General features: G+C 37.9%; 2 protein-coding genes across 3 annotated transcripts in view; both read right to left on the bottom strand.

Moving 5' to 3' along the window:
* NUP42 (nucleoporin 42) lies at positions 1-12,534 on the bottom strand. The gene is made up of 7 exons (XM_084897254.1): positions 12,344-12,534; positions 9,787-10,018; positions 7,656-7,750; positions 4,332-4,408; positions 3,415-3,501; positions 1,329-1,413; positions 1-838 (listed from the first exon to the last, which is right to left on the bottom strand). The coding sequence occupies exons 1-7, from the start codon at positions 12,453-12,455 to the stop codon at positions 261-263; spliced, it is 1,266 nt and encodes a 421-aa protein (XP_084753380.1). The 5' UTR covers positions 12,456-12,534; the 3' UTR covers positions 1-260.
* Positions 12,535-17,430: 4,896 nt separating this feature from the next.
* The window catches only part of KLHL7 (kelch like family member 7), a 41,507-nt gene continuing 37,503 nt past the window's right edge, over positions 17,431-21,434 (bottom strand). For both annotated transcript variants that reach the window (XM_084896539.1, XM_084896540.1), the window contains exons 10-11: positions 20,248-20,345; positions 17,431-18,870 (exon numbers count right to left, since the gene is read on the bottom strand). In XM_084896539.1, the coding sequence (XP_084752665.1) occupies positions 18,587-18,870; positions 20,248-20,345 (382 nt within the window). In that variant the 3' untranslated portion in view covers positions 17,431-18,586. The remainder of the gene's footprint in view (positions 18,871-20,247; positions 20,346-21,434) is intronic.

Raw genomic sequence — 21,434 nt, 5'->3', positions numbered from 1 at the left:
TAGAATGATAAATACTTTATTCAGCAGATAGTTTTTCAGTTCCATTTGTAATTATAGTAAAAGAAAATCTCTTGCTGGCTATTATGTTTTACTTAAATAGTTAGGTTCAAGGAAAAAAATGTTAAATTTCAAACCTCTAAAGCTATATTCCATATAAATATATAAATATATACATAGATGTGTGCATATATCTACTCTTCTATATGAACCATTCAAAACAATTTATAAGTCATTCTTTTCTGTATTTTAAAATTGTCCTTTCAAATATGTAGAAGTTCCACAGGTGGCGGCTTCAATGGAATTTTCCCCAGGGTAAATTTCTGGGCCTGAAATTGCCCCAGTTCTTCTGCTGTTAGTTGATGCTTGGGTGTGAATAATTCATTACCTGTTGTCGTGCTGCCATTTGAGATGGGGACAGAGGTGGATGTGCTGCTATGTCCATCATGAGTGCCACTGAATGACTTGGAAAAAGAAGTGTGAGAATGTGAGCCTGGACTACCAAAGCCAGCCACAGAACTGTTGTTTCCGAAGGCTGGGGCCCCTGGAGCTCCCACAGGGCCTGCTGCCATGGGAGCTGGGAATCCAGAAAACCCGGCTGAGCCAAATCCCGAGGCTGCAGGAGTTTTAAAGGAAAATGAAGCAGCAGATGTGATTTCGGGTTTCCCAAATCCAGGAGCTGGAGTAGAAGTAGTGATGGCAGGACTGGTAGAGGGAACAGCTCCAAATGCTGGAATATTCCCGAACACAGAAGGGCTTCCAGAAGGTGCAGTGGCAAATCCAGAGCTTGTAAAACTAGAATTTTGAGCATTATCACTCGTGCTGTTATTCACTGGAAAACCTAAAAATAAACCAGATTGTCAGAAAATGTAGCCATATTTCCCGCCAGCTCCCCACCCCCGGGGGCAATTTCTTCCTTATTCCTGCCCTGCTTGAGTGTTGGGAAGAGAGATTACTATTGTAGAAGGAGAGAAGGAAAATGAGAAGCTAGAACAAACCCACCAGACCTTGTTGTTCTGTCTTTCTGCTACTGCTACACTGATCCCATTTGCACCATAATTACCTCCACTCCCTGCCGCCCATCCAAATCTCACCAGAGCTGTCACTTGAGGATGATATATGTTATTGTATTATACAAGTGACAAGAAAGTCCTCAAAGGTGCTGCTTCCCTAACCATCAAAATCTTGAAAACCATGCCTAAAATATACTTTTAAAGCTTGAGCCATAGGGTCTTCCATGGTACTTAACATATCTTCAGTCTTAATGATTTGAAACCTATAAAGTCCTATTTTTCTAAATCAACGAAGTCCTGCATTATTGTATCACTCACCTGGTGACCCAAATGTTGCTGTTTGCCTATTGCCAAATCCAAATGCAGGTTCTGCTTGATTTATTCCATCCTTTATATCGGAGAGCTGTAAAAACAGGCAAATAATAAAGTACTTGATAAATAATTTTCAAGTACTTTTTCTATAAACTTTAGAGCCAAATTCAATGTTTAAAATATGCACTTAAAAATGTGAAGTTAAATGTTTAACATAGAAAAATTCCCACAATATGAATACACATTAAAAAAAAAAAAAGTAAACCAAGCTCAAAGATTAATTGGTTAATGAGTTATGGTTTTAATTTTATTCTTGCTTTTAAATATTTTCTAAATTTTCAAATGAACACATATTAAAATAAAACAATTTTAAATAATATATTTCAGTGTCTATAGGCTGATCTGCATTTATCAAGAAACCTAGTTACGCCGAAACCGGTTTGGCTCAGTGGTAGAGCGTCAGTCTGTGGACTGAGAGGTCCCAGGTTCGATTCCGGTCAAGGGCGTGTACCTGGGTTGCGGGCACATCCCGCACACCTGGGTGTGCAAGAGGCAGCTGGTCGATGTTTCTCTCTTATCGACGTTTCTAGCTCTCTATCTCTCTACCTTCCTCTCTATGAAAAATCAATAAAAAAAAAAAAAAAAAAAAAAAGGAAAAGAAACCTAGTTACTAGGTAAGGACCTTTAGAGTTCCCATTCTGTTCACTCTAACACTTGAACTGAAGTTGATTCACACTACTGAACCTTACCACTAACATTTATTAAACATTTCCCATTGCCTGCAAATACTTTATGCTCTTGCTACTTCCTGCTCTAGAAATGTCTTCATCTCTGCTTACTGAAATCTTTTTTTTTTTTTTTAAATATATTTTATTGATTTTGTACAGAGAGGAAGGGAGAGAGATAAGAGAACTAGAAACATCGATGAGAGAGTCATCGACCAGCTGCCTCTTGCACACCCCCTACTGGGGATATGCCCGCAACCAAGGTACATGCCCTTGACCGGGATCGAACCCGGGACCTTTCAGTCCCCAAGCCGACGCTCTGTCCATTGAGTCAAACCGGTCTCGGCTGCTTACTGAAATCTTAATCTCCCTTTTAAGAAACCTTTCACTTACCCCTTCCTCAAAAGCCTTTCCTAATCAACTCAAACAGATATAATTTCTCTCATTTGGAAGCCCCAATAGCATATTTAAAAATTAAACCCTGTTGAGATATAGTTTTCATACAATAAAATACATCCATTTTATATCTATATATTTATAAAATATATATATTTCAATGAGTTTTGACAAACTTATAATTACCATTATCAAGATTCAGAACATTTCCATCACCCCTAAAAGTTCCCTGTGTCCTTTTCCAGTCAGCTCTTCCCCAACTCCTGGCCCCAAGAAACCACTCATCAGCTTAATATCACTATAGACAGGTATGTCTTTTTTAGTTTCGTATAAATGAATTATTAGTATGAACTCTTTTATTTGTTTAGCTTCTCTCTTGTAGTGTGATATTCATTAATAGGTAAATGAATAAACAATGTACATTCATTATTCATGTCATTTTCCAAAGCAATTTATTTTTAATTGCTAGTAACTTGAAATATTTGAATGTATGTAATATTTTCCAATTTCAAAATTAGTACTACCAAAGTTAAAATTCACTCTAAAATTTTTTTTAAAAAAGCATGATTTCCTGTGTTTTTCTGACTGAAGAATGGAGAGAAAGCAATTTCAGGGCCTTGCTTCTAAATGATGATACAGTTCTTGAAAATGTGTGTATCACTATTTGTGTTTGTTTTTTTAAAATATATTTTTATTTATTTCAGAGAGGAAGGGAGAGGGAGAGATAGAAACATCAATGATGAGAGTCAGTGATCAGCTGCCTCTTGCACACCTGCTCCTGGGGATCAAGCCTGCAACCTGAGCATGCACCTTGTCCAGGAATCAAACCATGACCTACTGATTTATATGTTGATGCTTAACCATCGAGCCACACCAGATGAGCTTAACTTTGCTTTCCAAATAGAAAGTAAAATTCTCTGCAAAAAAGCAATAGATAAGTCACTTCCCGTAGCAAACTCTCCAATACTCACCAAAGCTATTTTAGTTGATGTATTTAGCGTTTTCAGTTCATTTACCCTGTTCCTCCACTGATTTTTTAACTGTTGAACAGAATTTAGCTGAAGAGAGAAGACAGAAAAATAATGCGTCAATATTGAGTATTTAAGTTAATCTCTTAAATGACAACTTCATGTCTTTGCCAAAATCACAAAAAGTTTATGAAACATTCTTATTGTCCATAACTTGTAAAATTCGTATTGACCTGCCCCTATTTTCCAAAGATATTCCAGTTACAGTCCCCTCACCCTGTTTTTCAACTCCTTGTATTTTCTGGTTAAGAATCCTAAGTATTTGGCAACAGAGAGTTCGTTATATTTGGATAGGAGGCAAACATGTGTGCTAGTTAAAACGCATGATCATGACTGATGACAACAAAAATACAGACTTTATTTCCTTTAGTACCAAACTTATTCAAGCCCAGCTTTTTTATTTTTTGATATATGATATGTGAGAATGTTAATCCAGATAACAGATTGCTTTATTTAACTTTGTCTTTCTAACTTTTTTTTGTAATTAAAATCTATTTTTTTATTTTTATTTTTTTAAAATATATTTTATTGATTTTTTTTTGCCCCCCTCCCTCCCATACATACCGTCTTTCTAACTTTTATCACGATGTCTGCACCTAAGAAATGCTCTATAAATGTTTGTCAAATGATGAAAGGGAATGATTGCTGGATAATTTGTAATGAAATAATGACATTCCCAGTTACTACTTTAGATAACCAATCAATTTTAAGGAAAGTAATTTAGAAAAAAAAAACTTGTCCTGAAAAACTTGTAGACCTCACCCACTTTGCCAACACAAGCAAGCCTTGACTACAAATAGAGAAGATAGTAATTATCAGCTAATCTGTTATTGAGATAGATGAATAGGAAATAAACTTACATAACTCTGTAAGTTATTGCTGGTTAAGAAGTTATGGTATTCAAGCCTCAACTCCTCTGGTGAAATGTCTGTAAAACCTGAAGTGAGGAATCAATTTGAATCTTTAAAATAAATGCCAATACTTTCAACAGTATAGAAAAGCTAGAGGTGCTAGACAAGAAAGTATGCTAATGCTGATCATTAGAAATTTTACATAATTATAAGGAGCCTGCACTCTCACGTTTAAATAAGTATAAAATTAAAATAAAATGTAGTTGGTTATTTGATCTTTGAAGGGGAACTTTTTATAAAGATAAACAGAGAGGAAAGAATAACAAAATGGACAGGAAAGAATAAGAAAGAGAAGAAAAAGAAAGTTGACTACATATTCATTCAAACTTCTGTCTAAAAAATATCCTATATGTTAGAAACAATAAGCAAAATTAAAAGGCAAATGATAAACTGGGAAAACCATAATTGCAACATGACAAGAGAAGAGCTAATGTTAATATATGAATCAAATCAATAAAAAAAAAAGTTAATCTGAGCAAGTATAATAGGCAAGTCACAAAAATTCAAATAGCCAGTAAATAAATGAAATAAAGTTAAATTTAAAAATATAACTTAAAATAGAGATAAATTGCAAAAATGAAAATTGAATATTTATTGTTATTAAGAATGTGGTGAAGTGGACTTTCTCTTAAGTTGACATTAAGGGAATTAAAAATATACAAATTATTTAGGAGGAAAATTGTCAATAATCATCACTAGCCTTAGAAATGTTCACACCTTCTGACCTTAATATAATTTTTAGGATATAACCTCAGGAAACAATTAAATGCATGGAATCTGTTTCAATATATTGCCTGGTTGCAGTGTCTGAAGAAAACCTGTTCTCACACAGATATGTAGTTGGGAAAGGATTAATTTAATGGCCTTTTCAGATAATTGTGAATATTCTTCTTTGATATTGTATCAAAACTTGACAAGTAGTAGTTTCTTTTCCTTTTTCTTTTTTTTTTATCCTCACCCAAGGATATTTTCCCACTGAGTTAGAGAGAGTGGAGAGGGAAAGACAGAGAGAAATATGTATGTGAGAGAAACACAATGATTGGTTGCCTCCAGCATGTGCCCCAACCAGGGCTGGGTCTGGGGAGGAGCCCACAACCCTAGAATGAAATCCAGGACCCTTTAGTCTACAGGCTGATGCCCTATCCACTGAGCCAAACTGGCTAGGGCAACAGGTAGTAATTTCTAAAGGCTAGTTGCTACAATGTGGATGCAAATTTTTTGTACAATTATATTAAATCCACTGGTTTATCTTGCACTTAGAAAAGATTTTTTTCAGCCATGTATAATTTTGTAACGTTATAGATTGAGCATTTGGAAGTTCTACTGAGTTATCTAGAACTTCCAAATGTTGGCAAATGTCATTGTATAATTTTAAAATATTGATATTTATTAATGTCATTATCCATTTCATCAGACGAGACTTAAGTATCAAGAAGTCATCAAGCTCACATTAGCAGAAAAGTTTTCCATAATCTATCACTTGAAAGGTTGAATTTTATCATTGGCAATAAACACAGTCAGTTGTTTTCTATGAAGTGATAGGCTCACTACATTTATTTTTTTAAAAGAAAATGTTACCAAACACTTAAGTCTAAATAACCATAGTTCTCAGTCATTCTTTCAAATAAAAATTGTCCTGTGGGGGAAGAAAAGTGGCTGGTTCAGCTCACAAGTCAGTGACCACATGAGTGCTTTCCCGCAACATAACCATCACACATGAGCACATGGCAGAAGCTCTTCATTTGCGCTTCCCATTTTGTCATACAGAATAGCAAAAAGGTTTGCACTCAAAGGTCAAGATTTAATAAAAGCAATAACTTTCACCATTTCATCAAGGACATTGAGTTAATTATTTAAGGACATTAAGTAAAATAATTAAGTCAATTATTTTTTAATTGACTACTATGTAGTTTGTTAATATAGTTTATCTTGGCCTTGATGTATATTTACTACGATGCAATGTGTTTTATGCATTAATGCTTTTGCACCAACTGTGCTAATGTCAAAACAGTGAAAATGGCAATTAATGTGTTAGTATTATGATGAAAATACTTTTTAAATTTTTACAGCCCTTGAAAGGGTCTCGGGAATAGGATTGCCAAATTTAGTAAACAATACAGAATGCCTAGTTAAATTTGAATTTCAGACATACAACAAATACTTTTTTAGTGTAAGTATGTCGCAAGGGCTATTCATATACTAAAAATATTATTCTTTGTTTATCTAACATTTAAATTTAACTGGGCACTCCATAATTTATCTGGTAACCCTACTTAGAAATCTACATTCCACATTTTTAGAACCACTGCTTTAGGGCATTTAGTAAGCATTAGGTTCAATTCTGAAATGACTTTAAAAGGCTTAGTAGTTCTTTATTTTCTTTATAGAAAAATCATTATCTGAAATTCTCCTATTTATTTGTATTACTTATTGGCTCCCTCCCTCAAGAACATAAGCTTCAACAGGGAGGGATCTTGTCCATCTTGCTCATCACTATATTTCAGCACTTAGAATAGGGCCTGGCACAAAAGAAATTCAGTAAGAATTTGTTGAATGATTGAGTAAATAACCATAAGGAGTTGTGTGCACAAATGCTCACAGAGAATGAGCAGGTGGAGCTGACACACAGCAGAGGCCCCAGAGTTCTGAGGGATTGCACGGGCTTTCATCGGCGAGACACCTGCTATTTACGCAATAGGGCAGAAGCCCAGGACCACCCAGAGTGGGCTTAGAGAAGTGTGGTGTCTAGGTTTCAGCCCAGAAAGGACTTAGAAACTGTGGACCAAAGAAAATGGGAAGAAAAGGGTTATCTACAGAAATGCTATCCCCATCGCCCAGCTAAAACTCTTTACCTTCAGACATTACCTTCAGTGTAGGTCTTCACATGCTTTATGAAAACAACTATCCTTAAAAGGAAAGATAGGGAAGCAAGAGAAGAAAGAATCAGACTGCCAAGGCCTTAGCAGCAGGCAGCCTATGACTCTTCTGTTCACTGCAGGGGCAGCCAAGAGGTTCTGAAGTTGTACCTGAAGGGAACCGAGAAAACAGAGCCGCTGCCTGGGCTTACAGAATGGGGACTGGTGGGTCCTGATTGTACTGAGAATTACATATCTTAAAAGAACTGTACCTTCCAAACTCAGCCTCTGAATCAAGAGATTCTACTATAATACTCAAATACTTTGAACAATGTTAATTTATTTATTTGGCATGGTCCTGGTTTTAGAAAATAAGAGTGGTAAAACATATTTAAAAAACATACAATTTCTCAGTTACCTGAAATACTAGGTTTCTTTTTCATTGGTGAATAAGCAGAGAACATCCACTGCCCTGATGATTCCCAAACCTCCATATCTTTCACAATTCCTTCCCTGACAAAAAAAGAGAATCTTTTTCATCTGCTGATTCAAATTTATTATTTATCATTTTCAATGACTGAAATTTTAAGTTGTTGTAAATACGTAATTTTATATTTTTTCCATTACGTTTCCTCAAGTGTTTATTAAAGTAGAAGCTTATAGAATATAAACTACACTTCATGTTATAGATATTATAAGACTAAATACAATAAGTTCATAGCCGAAACTGGTTTGGCTCAGTGGTAGAGAGTTGGTCTGTGGACTGAAAGGTCCCAGGTTCGATTCCGGTCAAGGGCAAGTACATTGGTTGCGGGCATATCCCCGGTAGGGGGTGTGCAGTAGGCAGCTGGTCGATGTTTCTCTCTCATCGATGTTTCTAGCTCTCTATCCCTCTCCCTTCCTCTCTGTAAAAAAACAATAAAATATATTTAAAAAAAAAGAAGAAAAAAAAGTTCATAATTTTGGTTTTCCAGTACATGGAACCATTAACCAATTCAATTAACTGAGCACTACTGTACAATATGTATTAAGGAACTAAAATACAATCTAATATACTTTAATCTTTTTGCTCATTATCATAAACATAAATGATCATTTAACTGGGAAAGTGGGAAAGTATTTTATATATATATATATATGAATATATAATAACATAACATATACATACATACATATATATGTGTGTGTGTGTGTGTGTGTGTGTGTGTGTGTGTGTGTGTGTTATGATGTGCACTGACCACCAGGGGGCAGATGCTCAGTGCAGGAGCTGTCAAGCCACAGCAACTTTGCAGAGTGCCCTCTTGCATTCCAGGGGGGGATGTTGGGGTTGTTGGACACAGGTTTCAGCTCAATCCCCACAGGCCAGGCCAAGGGACCCTGCTAACTCCACAGATACCTTTGAGCCCTCGAGCCACCTCAGGTGCGACTGGCTGGAGAAGGACCACAGGAGGTTGGCTCCACCTGTCTAGCCCATCTTGCCTAGTCCCGCCCCATAGGCTATCTTCTAATTAATTTCCTTTCAACGTGCACAAATTCATGCACTGAGCCTCTAGTGTGATATAAAGCATAACATTTTTAAATGGGTAGGACTTTAGAGATCATTTTGTCTAATTCTCACGTTTTTCAAAAGCTAATTTGTTGGCAAAGCTGTGGACAGAGTCAGCTCTAAATTAAATCCCCTCCTACCCTGTCCAGAATGCTACAATTAATAAAACGGTAGATATCACAGAGAATCTATATTAAATTTAGGATTTTTACAAAAACATCAAATAAAGGAAGGAGAGGCTCATTTGTTTTTTCTTTAAAAAAAAAACACACAACAGTAGTATAATGGTACATAGCTTAAAATGTTACCATTGGTTCTAATTTGGTTATATGGAAAGTAAAAGACTAACAAGTATATTTTTGTCCTGGGAACCAGAAGTTGAGGGAAGTTACACATAGCCAGGCACTGATTTGGCACCAGTTGTAACTTCTGCTACAAATGTTCTCAAGAAATGTTAAGGAATTTAACTCCACAAAAGGGAAGGGAATCAAATTAAATCAAGTTGAATGACATAAATGAAGTAAAAGTTTTAAAAAGAAAAATATGAGATGCTATTTGACCTCCAAGATCACAAGTTGCTTTAAATTACCTCATAGTTTGTAAAGGTCTCATAATTTACAACCAACTTAAGAGGACTACCTTCGAAAGACATTCACAATATAGTGTTATCAACAGAAAAGTGGGAAGAACATAATTAGCTCTAAGAAGGCTCTGTACTGATATGGAATGATGACACATTTTTAAATGAAATAAAATCTAGCATGGTATCTATGCAAAATAGTGGTTATCTCTGAGTGATAGGATCGTCAGTGCTTTTTCTTCTTTTTGCTTAGTATTCTGATTTTTTATTTTTCTTTCTTTATTTATTTTTCTTTATTTTTTTCTCATTTTTTTAAACTAAGGTATTATTCTGATTTTTTAAATAATGTATTATTTCTTTAAAAATATACATAATTTAAAAACGAAAAGAAAATAGATAATTTTTCTGAATGCTTTCACTTACAGAAGTTTCTTTTCGTCTTTCTGTGCATCAGAGGTAGGTGAAGTACCAAATGGGTTCTGAGATAATCCAAACCCACTGTTCCTGTTAGTTGAATCTCCAGAATCAAAAGAACCAAAAGATGATTTTTCTTGCTCTCTGCTGCCCCCCCATGGCGTAGATTTGGAGAAACTGGATGGCTGGATAACATTGGAGTATCTCTGACTGGTGGCATTCCATCCACGTCTGTTACCACCTGAAATAAAAAATAAAATAAATTTTCCAGCAACTCATCTTTTAAATATCTAAAAATTTAATTATATTTTGTCTTATTACACACAGACATCATGCAAAGATTCAACATTTCCACTCATTTTTAAAGCACAAAACTCTTCATTTTTTTCTTATATACAAAAGATTAATTGAATCTACTTATGTAGTTCAGTGTAATATCAACCAATCAAATAATAGTCTAATTGGATTTCTGGTTAATAAAATTGAGAAGACTGTAAATCCTTAGAAAAATAATGATATTATTACTAGATTCAGCTGACATAAGCTTATTAGGTAAACAATTGCTTGATAGTAGTGTGAATAGAGGACATTTATGCTAAATCATAAGCTCCTTCAGGATAAAAAGCTATCTTTATTATTCTTGCTCTCCCAGTGGGCTTAAAATGGTAATAAAGTCTGAAAAGTTAGGAATGTACTAAAAAGTCTGTTGAATATAAAAGATTAGATTCTACCCTCTGTCTTTGAATAGATGCTTAAATCTATTTGACTCAGTATTCTCTCTGGGAAAACAGCCACCTATCTTTCAGGGGAAGATTATAAAGATGATTTGCACATGAAAAAGTACATTGAGTTCCTCTATTATGAGCGTATTACTAATATTTCATAATTATCAAAATGAGCCAACAGGACTCTAACCTGTTTCTATATTTAAAAAATCTTATCACTTAAAGTATTTCAATTACCCAACTTCCTAGTTGGGTCCAAGATAATTCACTGAATTAGAGATATTCCATTCAATATATTAAAAATTGGAATGATGGGAGATATACTCCTTTATGAAAATTCATCTACCAACTCTAAAACTCCTTAATAAAACCAAAGAGAAAAGGCAGCAGATGGCTGGACCAGAAAGATCCCTCAAGCAGGGATTAATGATATTTCATTTTTCTAAAGTTCCAAATCCTTTGGGGAATGACACCACAGAAGTTCAATTAATCTTTTGTATATAGATTTTGGTCTTCATACTTCTTGATTTCAAAAACATTTTGTTTCAGGTAGCTAAATACACTATGTGATGAGTTTTATTACACTTTCCATCAATTAATCTATCCAATACATTCTGTTGTTCATGGAAGCACACTCACATTTATCAGATTCCGAGGCCTAATTTTTGGTTTGGAGTAATTCATTACAGCTGTTGTGGGTAATGCAAAAAAGACTGCCTTCAAGAAGGGGGATCAGGTATGAAGCCACAATGCAACTTAAAGCTGAAAGGTAAGATGAACATCCCTAAAAAAGGGAAGGGGGGTGAGGGTGTGGGAGGTGGTCAGCATCTTTTGATCCTTTAAGGACTAAGTTCCAATTCTAAGAAGAGAAAACCTCTTCGTCTGACCCTTTAAGAGCTTGTGTTGTATTATGGCTTCATATCCGATCTCTCCTCTCCTTGAAGATGGTTCTTTTTTGCATCATTCATAATTGGTTTAATGAAAACATTCCCAAACCTTCGTTAATGACTTAGGCCCAGGGAGCAGGTCCACCTGGTCCTCTACACTCCGTTCCCTCATAGCCCCGAGTTCTTAATTGGGCACCCCATCCTCCCAGTTTTACCCCACATTTGATGAGCATAAAATTACTCCAAACCAATTTTATGGCTCTGTAAACTTATTGTATTTCCAAAGGAGTTCGCGACTTCCCCGAAGTTAAGAGCCCTGACTGATCTAAGTTGCTAGCCTCTCCCTCGGAAAAAAAATGTTTAGTAAAAATTATATTCGAGTCAAAACCGGTTTGGCCCGATGGATAGAGCGTAGGCCTGCGGACTGAGGGGTCCTGGGTTCGATTCCGGTCAAGGGCATGTACCTTGGTTGGGGCACATCCACAATGAGGAGTGTGCAGGAGGCAGCTGATCCATGTATCTCTCTCAGCGATGTTTCTCTCTCTGTCCCTCTTCCACTCCTCTCTGGTAAAAAAATCAATAAAATATACTTTAAAAATTATATTCGAGTCAAGGGCGGGGAGGAGAACAAATACCCAGAAGGGTAGAGAAAGGCAAGGAAGCGTTTGGGCCGACCTCCAGAACCACTGCCACCCACCGAAGGGGTAGCTGTGACACGGACCTCTGACTTAACCCTCATTGTTCGGTCTCAGAACCGGGACCACGCCCCCGGCGTCACCCGCTCAACAGAGGCCGACCGAGTGCCTAAGGGCGGATAAAACCGTCGGAAAGAAACCGAGTGGCGGGCGCTGCGCGGAGTCCCAGGCGGGAGGCCCGTTCCTTCACCGCCAGACCCCAGCCCGGCCCATCCCGACCCGGCCAGCGGCGGCGGCGGCGGGCGGAGCGCGAGGTCACCTGAGTGCTGCTGGTGCCGTCCACCGCCCGCACCCCAGGCGCCAGGGTGTTCGTTCCAGCACCGCTCCCCAAAGCGACACCGGCCCTGGAGGAAGAACTGACAGACGGTCATGGCGGCGGCGTCGCCGACGGAACGGTCCCAGAGCACCGGACCCGAGTGCAGAGCCCAAACAAACCGAAAGTTCCGGCCCCGCCTCCGTGACGTCATCTCCTGGCGCCGCGTCCCGCCTTCCGGCGATGAGAGGCGTGGGAGTCACCCAATAGGAATCGAGAAGAGCGGAGGGCCCCCAGGGAGCCTGGGAAGGCGGAAAGCTTGAACCCGTCCTTAGGGAAAGAGGCGGGTTTAATGAATCTGATGTGGCGCCTCCGGCTGTGAGGGAGGCTCGTGCTCGGAAGGAGATGACAGCGAGTCCAGCAAAGCTGGGACCGGAGCAAGGCCCCGGGAGGAGCATTAGCTGTGGTTGGAGAGGCCGCATTAACACTGGCAACAGCTGAGAAAGGAAAAGGGTGCCCAGCCGTTCATCAGGATGGATACCTATGTCAGGGAAAGGCATCTGTAACGTTAACAGGGAACGGCGTTTCTGTTAAGGACAATCTGAATGAAAGGTATTATAACCGCCCCCAGTTTTGGACGAATACTGTGTTCTTCAACACCAGGAAGCCGCCGAAACCGGTTTGGCTCAGTGGATAGAGCGTCTGCCTGCGGACTGAAATTCCGGTCAAGGGCAGGTACCTTGGTTGCGGGCACATCCCCAGTAGGGGGTGTGCAGGAAGCAGCTGATCGATGGTTTTCTCTTATCGGTGTTAGACTCTCTATCCCTCTCCCTTCGGCTCTGTAAAAAATCAATGAAAAAAAAATATATAATGTAAAATACCGGGGAAACCTTTTAAGTCCACCCAAAAGTTGGTATTTGTAGGGCTAGCCTGGAGGATCTAAGACACGAACAGCGGAGCAGTCCCGATTTCTATCCAGGAGTGGAGCTCAGATAAGGGGTTCCTGTAAAGAACATCTCATATTCTCTTCACTTTGTAGTTTCCAATGAAAGGTGAGCCTACACACCCACTTCTCAGAACAAATCTGATGTTGCTTTTACACACAACGGCTTTGCTTTGAGCCTGTGTTTCACTTAAATTTTACCTAACGTGCACCTTCCTCACAAATCCTACAACTCTCTTTTGTAGAGTGAGACACCCTACAGCACCTCTGGTGTTGAAACGCGGAAATTAAACTGAAACTCGTGGTTTTCCTCTGAGCAGGATGCAAGGCTGATTTTCCAGGTTCTTGTTCAGGTGGATATGAAGAATGAAGCCACGGACAAAAGGTGGTTTGGGGAAAGGGGGACATTTTTTGGGAAACAAGCACAGACTCCCACATGGGGAAGGGGTCCCAAAGGGTAGCCCACTAAGCCCCTTTTTCTTCAGGATTATAAAGCCTGCAGTCTTTATGTCCTGATGTTCTCCTCTAATTGGTCACTGTAGCAGCGATAGAGCTCAAACCCTACATGGGGTCCCCCTTTATTTTTCTCCCCCTCCTGTGGTAAAATCCTCTATTCCCTGTGAAAATCTGTTTTCCTCTTTGTCCCGTTTGTTTTCCCCGTTGTCTTCTATGAATGGGTATTTCCCTCGCCCTTTAGGCTGTGGAGCCTTTAGTTCTTGGTGAATGTATGCCTTTTGGCAGCCCCCAGCCCCCAGCAAATACTGCCTCTCCCATGGACCCATCACTATTTTGTAACTACCAATTTGTACTTTTTAATCTCTCCACCTTTTTTACCCAGCTCTTCAACCCCTCTCCCCTCTGGCAACCATCAGTCTGTTCTCTGTATGTACGAATCTATTTCCATTTTGTTTGTTCATTTGTTTTGTTCTCTACATGCCACATATAAATGAAATCATGTTGTCTTTGACTTATTTTACTTAGGATAACAACCACTAGGTCCATCCATTTTGTCACAAATGGTGAGGTTTCATTCTTTTTTATGGCTGAGTGGTATATATGTAATTTCACCATTTTTTTTTTTAATCCACTCATCTATTAATGAATACTTGGGTTGCTTCCATATTTTGGCTATTGTAAATAATGCTGCAATGAACACAGGGGTGCATGGATTCTTTCAAATTAGTGTTTTGGATTTCTTCAGATATATACCCAGAAGTGGAATTGCTGGGTCATAAAGCAGTTTTTTTATTTTTTATTTTATTGATTTTTTACAGAGGAAGAGAGAGGGATAGAGAGCCAGAAACATCGATCAGCTGCCTCTTGTACACCCCCTATTGGGGATGTGCCCACAACCAAGGTACATGCCCTTGACTGGAATCGAACCTGGGACCTTTCAGTCTGCAGGCAGATGCTCTATCCACTGAGCCAAACTGGTTTCAGCAAAGCAGTTTCATTTTTAAAATTTTTGAGGAACCTCCATACACTTTCCCATTGGGGCTGCATCAATCTGCATTCACACCAACAGTGCAGGGTTCCCTTTTCTCCAAATCCTCACCAACACTTGGTATTTATTTAATTTATTTTAACACTTGGTATTTATTCATAGATGATAGCCATTCTAATAGGTGTGAGGTGATATTGTTTTAATTTTCTTTTTTCTGATGATTAGTGACATTGAGCATCTTTTCATATGTCTATTGGCCACCTGTATGTCCTCTTCAGAGAAGTGTCTATTCAGGTCCTCTGCCCATTTTTTTTTTTTTTTTTTCTAAGTTGGATTGAGTTTTTGGTGTGGAGTTATGTAAGTTCTGTGTAATTTATGGATATTAACCCCTTATCAGGTGTATCATTGGTGAACATCTTCTATTCAGTAGATTGTATTTTCATTTTCTTGATTTCCTTTGCTGTGCAAAACCTTTTCAGTTTGATATAGACTCCATTTCCCCCCTCTTGCTGGAGGAGATATATCAGAAAACATATTGATGAGAGTTGCCAGATTTGCCTATGTTCTCGTTTTACCGTTTCGAGTCTTACATTAAATCTTTAATCCATTTTGAGTTTATTCTTATATATAGTGTGAGGTGATCTAGTTTCATGTTTTTGCATGTATCTGTCCAATTTTCTCAGCAGCATTTATTGAATAGACTATCTTTACCCTATCGTATGTTCTTGTCTCCTGTCATTGACCATATATTGCTTTACTCATATTTCTTTAGTCTCCTTCATTCTGGAATATTTCCTCAGTCTTTTCTTGACTTTCATGACCTTGACACTATTGAAGGCTACAACTTATTTTGTAGAAGTTCCTCAATGCAGATTTATCTGTGTTCTCATGACACATTCTTTCCCTACCCCCCAATAGAGTGAAAACTTTAAAACCCAACATAAAAGTGTTCAGAATAGGCAAATCTAGAGAAAGAAGGATTAATGGTTGCCTAGGACTGGGTGTTTGAGGGATATAACTGAGTTGAATAATATCTCCCCAAAATTCATGCCCACTCAGAACTTTAAAATGTGACCTATTTGGAAATAGGGTCTTTGCAAATGCCATCAGCTGAGATGAGGTCATAGTAGATGGGGTTAGGGTGGGCTAAATCCAATGACTGTTGACCTTATAACACCATATAAAGTCTCAGAGACACACGGGGGAAAGGCCAGGTAAAGACAGAGGCAGTGAATAAAGTGAGGCAGCTATAAGTCTAGGAACAGCAAGGACTGCCAGCACCCACCAGAAGGTAGGAAGAGGCTTGGGTAGTTTCTGCCTCAGAGCCCTCAGAAGGAAATTCCCTGACCCTTGATGTAGAACTTCTGCCTGCTGTATTAAGAGTACATTTCTGGCCCTAACCGGTTTGGCTCAGTGGATAGAGCGTTGGCCTGAGGACTCAGGAGTCCCAGGTTCGATTCTGGTCAAGGGCATGTACCTTGGTTGCGGATACATCCCCAGTAGGGGGTGTGCAGGAGGCAGCTGATTGATCTTTCTTTCTCATTGATGTTTCTGACTTTCCCTCTTCCTTCCTCTCTGTAAAAAAAAAAAAAAAAAAAAAAAAAAAAAATCAATAAAATATATATATATTTTTTAAAAAAGAGAACATTTCTGTTGTTTTAAGCCACCAAGTTTGTAGTAATTTGTTGCAGGAGCCATAGTGAAATGAGACATGGGAAAATGGTGAGTGACTGCTAATGGGTATGGGGTTTCTTTTTGTGGTGATGAAAGTGTTTCAAAATTGTGGTGACAGCTGCACAACTCTGCGAATATATTAACCCTTTGCACTCTGCTGTCCCCTCTCAGGGGACATCGGAATTCTAGCATATCACTCGGATGTCCCCTCTCAGGGGACATTGCAGTTTATTAGTGATTACAGCGAATTGAGTTAATTCAACGCACGTTTCGCAAAGTAGCGTCAAGTAGCTGGTAGCCAATGTCCAGAATGGTTCGGAGTAGCTGGTAGCCAATGTCCAGAATGGTTCGGAGTGCAAAGGGTTAAAGAACATTGGATGGTATACTTTAAATGGTGAATTGTTTGATATGTACATTATATCTTAACTAGTGGCCCAGTGCACAGATTTGTGCACATTGAAATTAACTACAAGGTGGTCAGCAGGGCGGGAATGGGCTAGACAGGCTGGATACACCCTGGAGCCAACCTCCCACGGTTCCTCTTTGGCCGGCCACACCTGGGGTGGCACCACAGCTCAAAGGGTGTCTGTGGGGTGAGTGGGGTCCCTCTGGCAGGTGGGGTCTCTCAGCCTGGCCTGTGGGGATCCAGCCGAAACCGGCTCTCTGACAACCCCCAAGGGGTCCCAGAATGTGAGAGGGTACTCTGCAAAGTTCTGCTGCTGCCAAGTCACTGCAGTTTGGCAGCTCCTGCTTTGAGGATCTGCCCCCTGGTGGTCAATGTGTGTCAGAGGGTTGGACAGTCGCTTAGCCTTTATATATATAGATAAAGCTATTATGTACATTAAAAAAAAAACCTATGTAAACAAACAATGCTTTTTTACAGTTCCGTTTTCATTTAAACATTTTTAGTGTTTAAGATTATACAACTCCCATACAGAGAAAACAAAATTAAAACAGGAACACTGTTTCATAAATAAAAAAAAAAAAATCATTAACATATCTAAAATAAAGAATGAATAGAACTTAGCAGTGTTTTAAGTTAAAAAATATTTAATGTTACCAGATAAAAACATTGATGGTGATAGCTTTATATAGCTCATTCCATACATATAATGTAAACGGGCAAAACATTAGTAGGAAGAAATGGAGTAGATGGGTTTGTAAAAGACCTGTTGACCTCACAAAAGCAATTAATAAGAGATGACAAATATACAATTCAAATTATTACAAAACTTTTAGATACAATGGGATCAAATATCTCTGATGCATCTTGCTAAGGAAAATAAATCATGTACCTTTTAATCCATTAGAAGTTCAAAATCAACACTGATATTGTATAATTATCAGTACTATTCTAGTGACCTATAAGTTTGCTATAAATAGCTTTATTTTTGGCTAGTCAATCATTCCTATTATAATTGGATTTTATTTGAAGTGAGGACTAAAGAGACAATCATTTTTTAAGCCCTGGATAACACAGTGACAAATTAATAATGGGTGCTAAGCTTGACATTTCTGTTTAAAAGATGGCATATATTTAAGTGGATTAAATATATTTCATCAGGAGTTGGGTACATTTTTAAGTCCCAAATGCAATTATGAAGTTTGTGAGAGAGCGTGCACATGCCTCGACTCACTTGCCTTGCTTTTAAAAATGGAACACATTTGGCATTAAAGGGAACAAATGAAGACAAGCAAAACTATGGGAGCTAAGCTGCTCCATACTATTTTTTAGTTCTTGACTGAACTGAAACAAACAGCCTAACTACATAGCACTTCTGTGATGTATGAAAATAGAATCTAGAGCTAAGATGAGACTGTTCACCGATGAGCCAATCTCCCACTCTGCCATAGTTATAGTTACAAGTGCGAAATTCATTTAAGAAAAATTCATATTTTTACCAAATGCTTAGTATTTTTCAAGTTTTCTTGCTAGATATATTCATGATTATGTGGACAGCTAAAATGTGGTCTTTGAATTAAGTAAGGAACTCTGATTTTATAGGGATCTTACTTTACTTGAAAGTTCCTTAAACACAAAACAACAACAACAATAGCAACACACACACACACACACACACAAAGAAAACAAAACCCACCAAACTCAAACTTTGTAACCAATTCTTGGAGCAAAGTATTGGTGGCCATATTTTTGAGTCTCCAATAAATCTTGAAGTCCACTCATTTTTCATGTTTCAAGGGTTTCTTCATTTGCTCCACAAGTATCAACAACACAAATCAAACAACTTGTTACTGGAAAAGCTCGAACTTTGGAGTTGGCAAACCATTTATCTGTTTCAGTATTATATTCAAGGATGTGTCCTAATCGACCCACACCTTGAAAACCAGCCAAGACATAAACTATAGAGCCAACTGCTGCACACTTCACTGTTACACCTTTCCATGGCATCGGTGAGACCATCTTCCACTCATTTAATTTAATATCGTAATATTCCACATTGTCCAGACCACCTTCAAAAGAATGAATAAAATAACATGAGCTACATAAACAATTCTAAGATCTCTTAAAATAATATTTCTTTTCATTTTTCTTACATTTTATTATGATAATGTCCAAGTATGCAGAAAAGGTGAAGAATCTTATAATGCCACATATCTATTCTTACCTTAACACAACATTCAATTTTTGTCATTTTAGAATCATAAATAATTATGCAAAATTAAAAAGTAAACCAATCTGGATTTTCCTTTAGATTAACTTTAATACTAGTTATTCAAATGTCCCATTTTGTTCTTGTATTATTTATTTATCTTTCAGCAGTTTATGGAAAATAGCAATGAATAGAGATAACATTTAAGTAATGCTTAAAGGTGCTGACTAAAATGAGGTTTGTGGAATAATCTATAGATTCAGTCCAGAGTGTCCATTATTTAAAGCAATTATTTAAGATTTTAGTATATTATTTAAGAAAATAAAGCTCTGGCCAGTATGGCTCAGTTGGCTGGGCATTGTCCAACCAAAAAGGTTGCTAGCCCTACGGTTTGGCTCAGTGGATACTGGGGACTGAAGGGCCTCTGGGTTCGATTCTGATCAAGGGCACATGCCTGGGTTGCAAGCTCCATCCCCAGTAGGGGGCGTGCAGGAGGTAGCCAATCAATGATTTTCATCATGGATGTTTCTATCTCTCTTTCCCTCTCTTCCTCTCTGAAATCAATAAAAATATATATTTTTTAAAAAGGTTGCCAGTTCGATTCCCAGTCAGGGCACATGCCCTGGTTGGGGGCTCAAGGGGTTGAATAAGGAGGAAGCCGCCAATCGATGTGTCACTCTCTCTCCCCCTCTTTCTTCTTCTATCTCTAAAAATCAATAAAATCTAAAAAATAAAATAAAAAGGTCAAATTGACCCATTTAATAAATTAGTAATACTAGTATTTTCATGCAATGTTTAAAAATGTTACAAAAGTTTGCCATTCAGAGCCTGGCTACAAGTCCTAAAACTTATATTTTAAAAGTTTTTAAAGATTTTTAGAAGTTCAAATATTTGTTATTCAATAGTTATATATATATTATTGATTCTTTACAGAGAGGAAGTTGAGTGGGATAGAGAGCTAGAAACATGGATGAGAGAGAAACATCAATCAGCTGCCTCTGGCACACTCCCCGCCAGGTATGTGCCTGCAACCAAGGTACATGTCCTTGACAGGAATCGAACCTGGGACCCACTGAGCCAAACCGGTTAGGGCTCTATAAACTATATACCATAAAAATAAGTATAATGATGTATGGAATAAACCCTTATATCTTGATTTTGAGAAATGTTTCCATAATTTAAGATAAGGAAGTATCAAATTATTGGGAAAGTTGAACAGCGAATTAACACCACACACCTAAGCCATTCTGACCACCCACAGCAAATATCTTATCTTTTACAAACACCAGTCCATGATTCTTCCTTGCCTCAATCATTGGACACAGCTCAGTCCATCTGAAAAAATAAAAAAGTTTTTAGTGTACTGTTCACAGACAATATTAATTTATAAGAAAGATCTGTTACCCAACTAAGTGCTCACTTACCAGTCACATGAGCGCGTACACATACATACACACACATCTGAAAGACTAGAAAACAAAAGCTTTACAGTGGTTTTGAGTAATTTATTTATAGGTGGGAAAATATAGATTTTATTCCCTTCAACTCTGATAGGATATGACATAAAAACATACCTGAGACTATTAACATGTCTTTGGAAGAAATCCATTTCCTTTGGTACACAATAACTTGTAAAATGATAACAAAAAACAAGGGAAAGGTACTGCCTAAGCAGTCAGTCAGACGTCTCCTGAGGGCTCCTGGACTGTGAGAGGTCACAGGCCAGACTGAGGGACCCCCCCCCCGCCACCGCCCCACCTCCAGTGCACAAATTTTGTGCACTGGGACTCTAGATTAATATATAAGCTCAATATATATTTAAAAAAAATGCTAAGATGTATAAGTTTTAAAATATTTCCTAAACTGAATATAGTCACCTTGTTTTTTTTAAAAAAATATTGAGGTTGCAGAATTACTTTAATGTTTTCTCTGCAAATATGAACAAAAATAATTTATTGATTTACATTGATACTGCCTGAACAAATTTAGAAGCCTGGAGTTTATATGGTATGGGTCCTACTTTAAGAGATTTGTTAGAAATGAAAAAAGAATTAGGCAGCAGGATGAATGAGACTAGTTTTCCAGTCAGTATGCTGCAACACTTTTGAACACTTTACCTTATGGTAGGTAAAGTAGAGATTGATCTAGGAGGGAGGACAGCTAATATACACTCCAGTGGTGTGCGGCAAGAAGGGATAGATAGTTGAATTGGTGGACAATAAGATGAGGATAAGCCAGTGTGTTCTGGCAAGTACAAAGGTACATTTTGAAAGGAGTAATAAATCTGGATGATTTCATGAGATTGCCTAGTCTCAACACTAGGCAAAAGACAAATTTCAAGATATGTTGCGCTCAATTCTATTTCTAACATTGGTAACCAGATGAGGAAAGTACAAGTAAAAAAAACTATTGTAACTGCATTTT

This window comes from Pipistrellus hanaki (assembly GCF_964339955.1).
Source record: "Pipistrellus hanaki genome assembly, chromosome: 10".
NCBI classification, from domain to species: Eukaryota; Metazoa; Chordata; class Mammalia; order Chiroptera; family Vespertilionidae; genus Pipistrellus; species Pipistrellus hanaki.
Note: the sequence above shows the minus strand (reverse complement) of the source record. Positions and strands in the feature narration are given on the sequence as shown.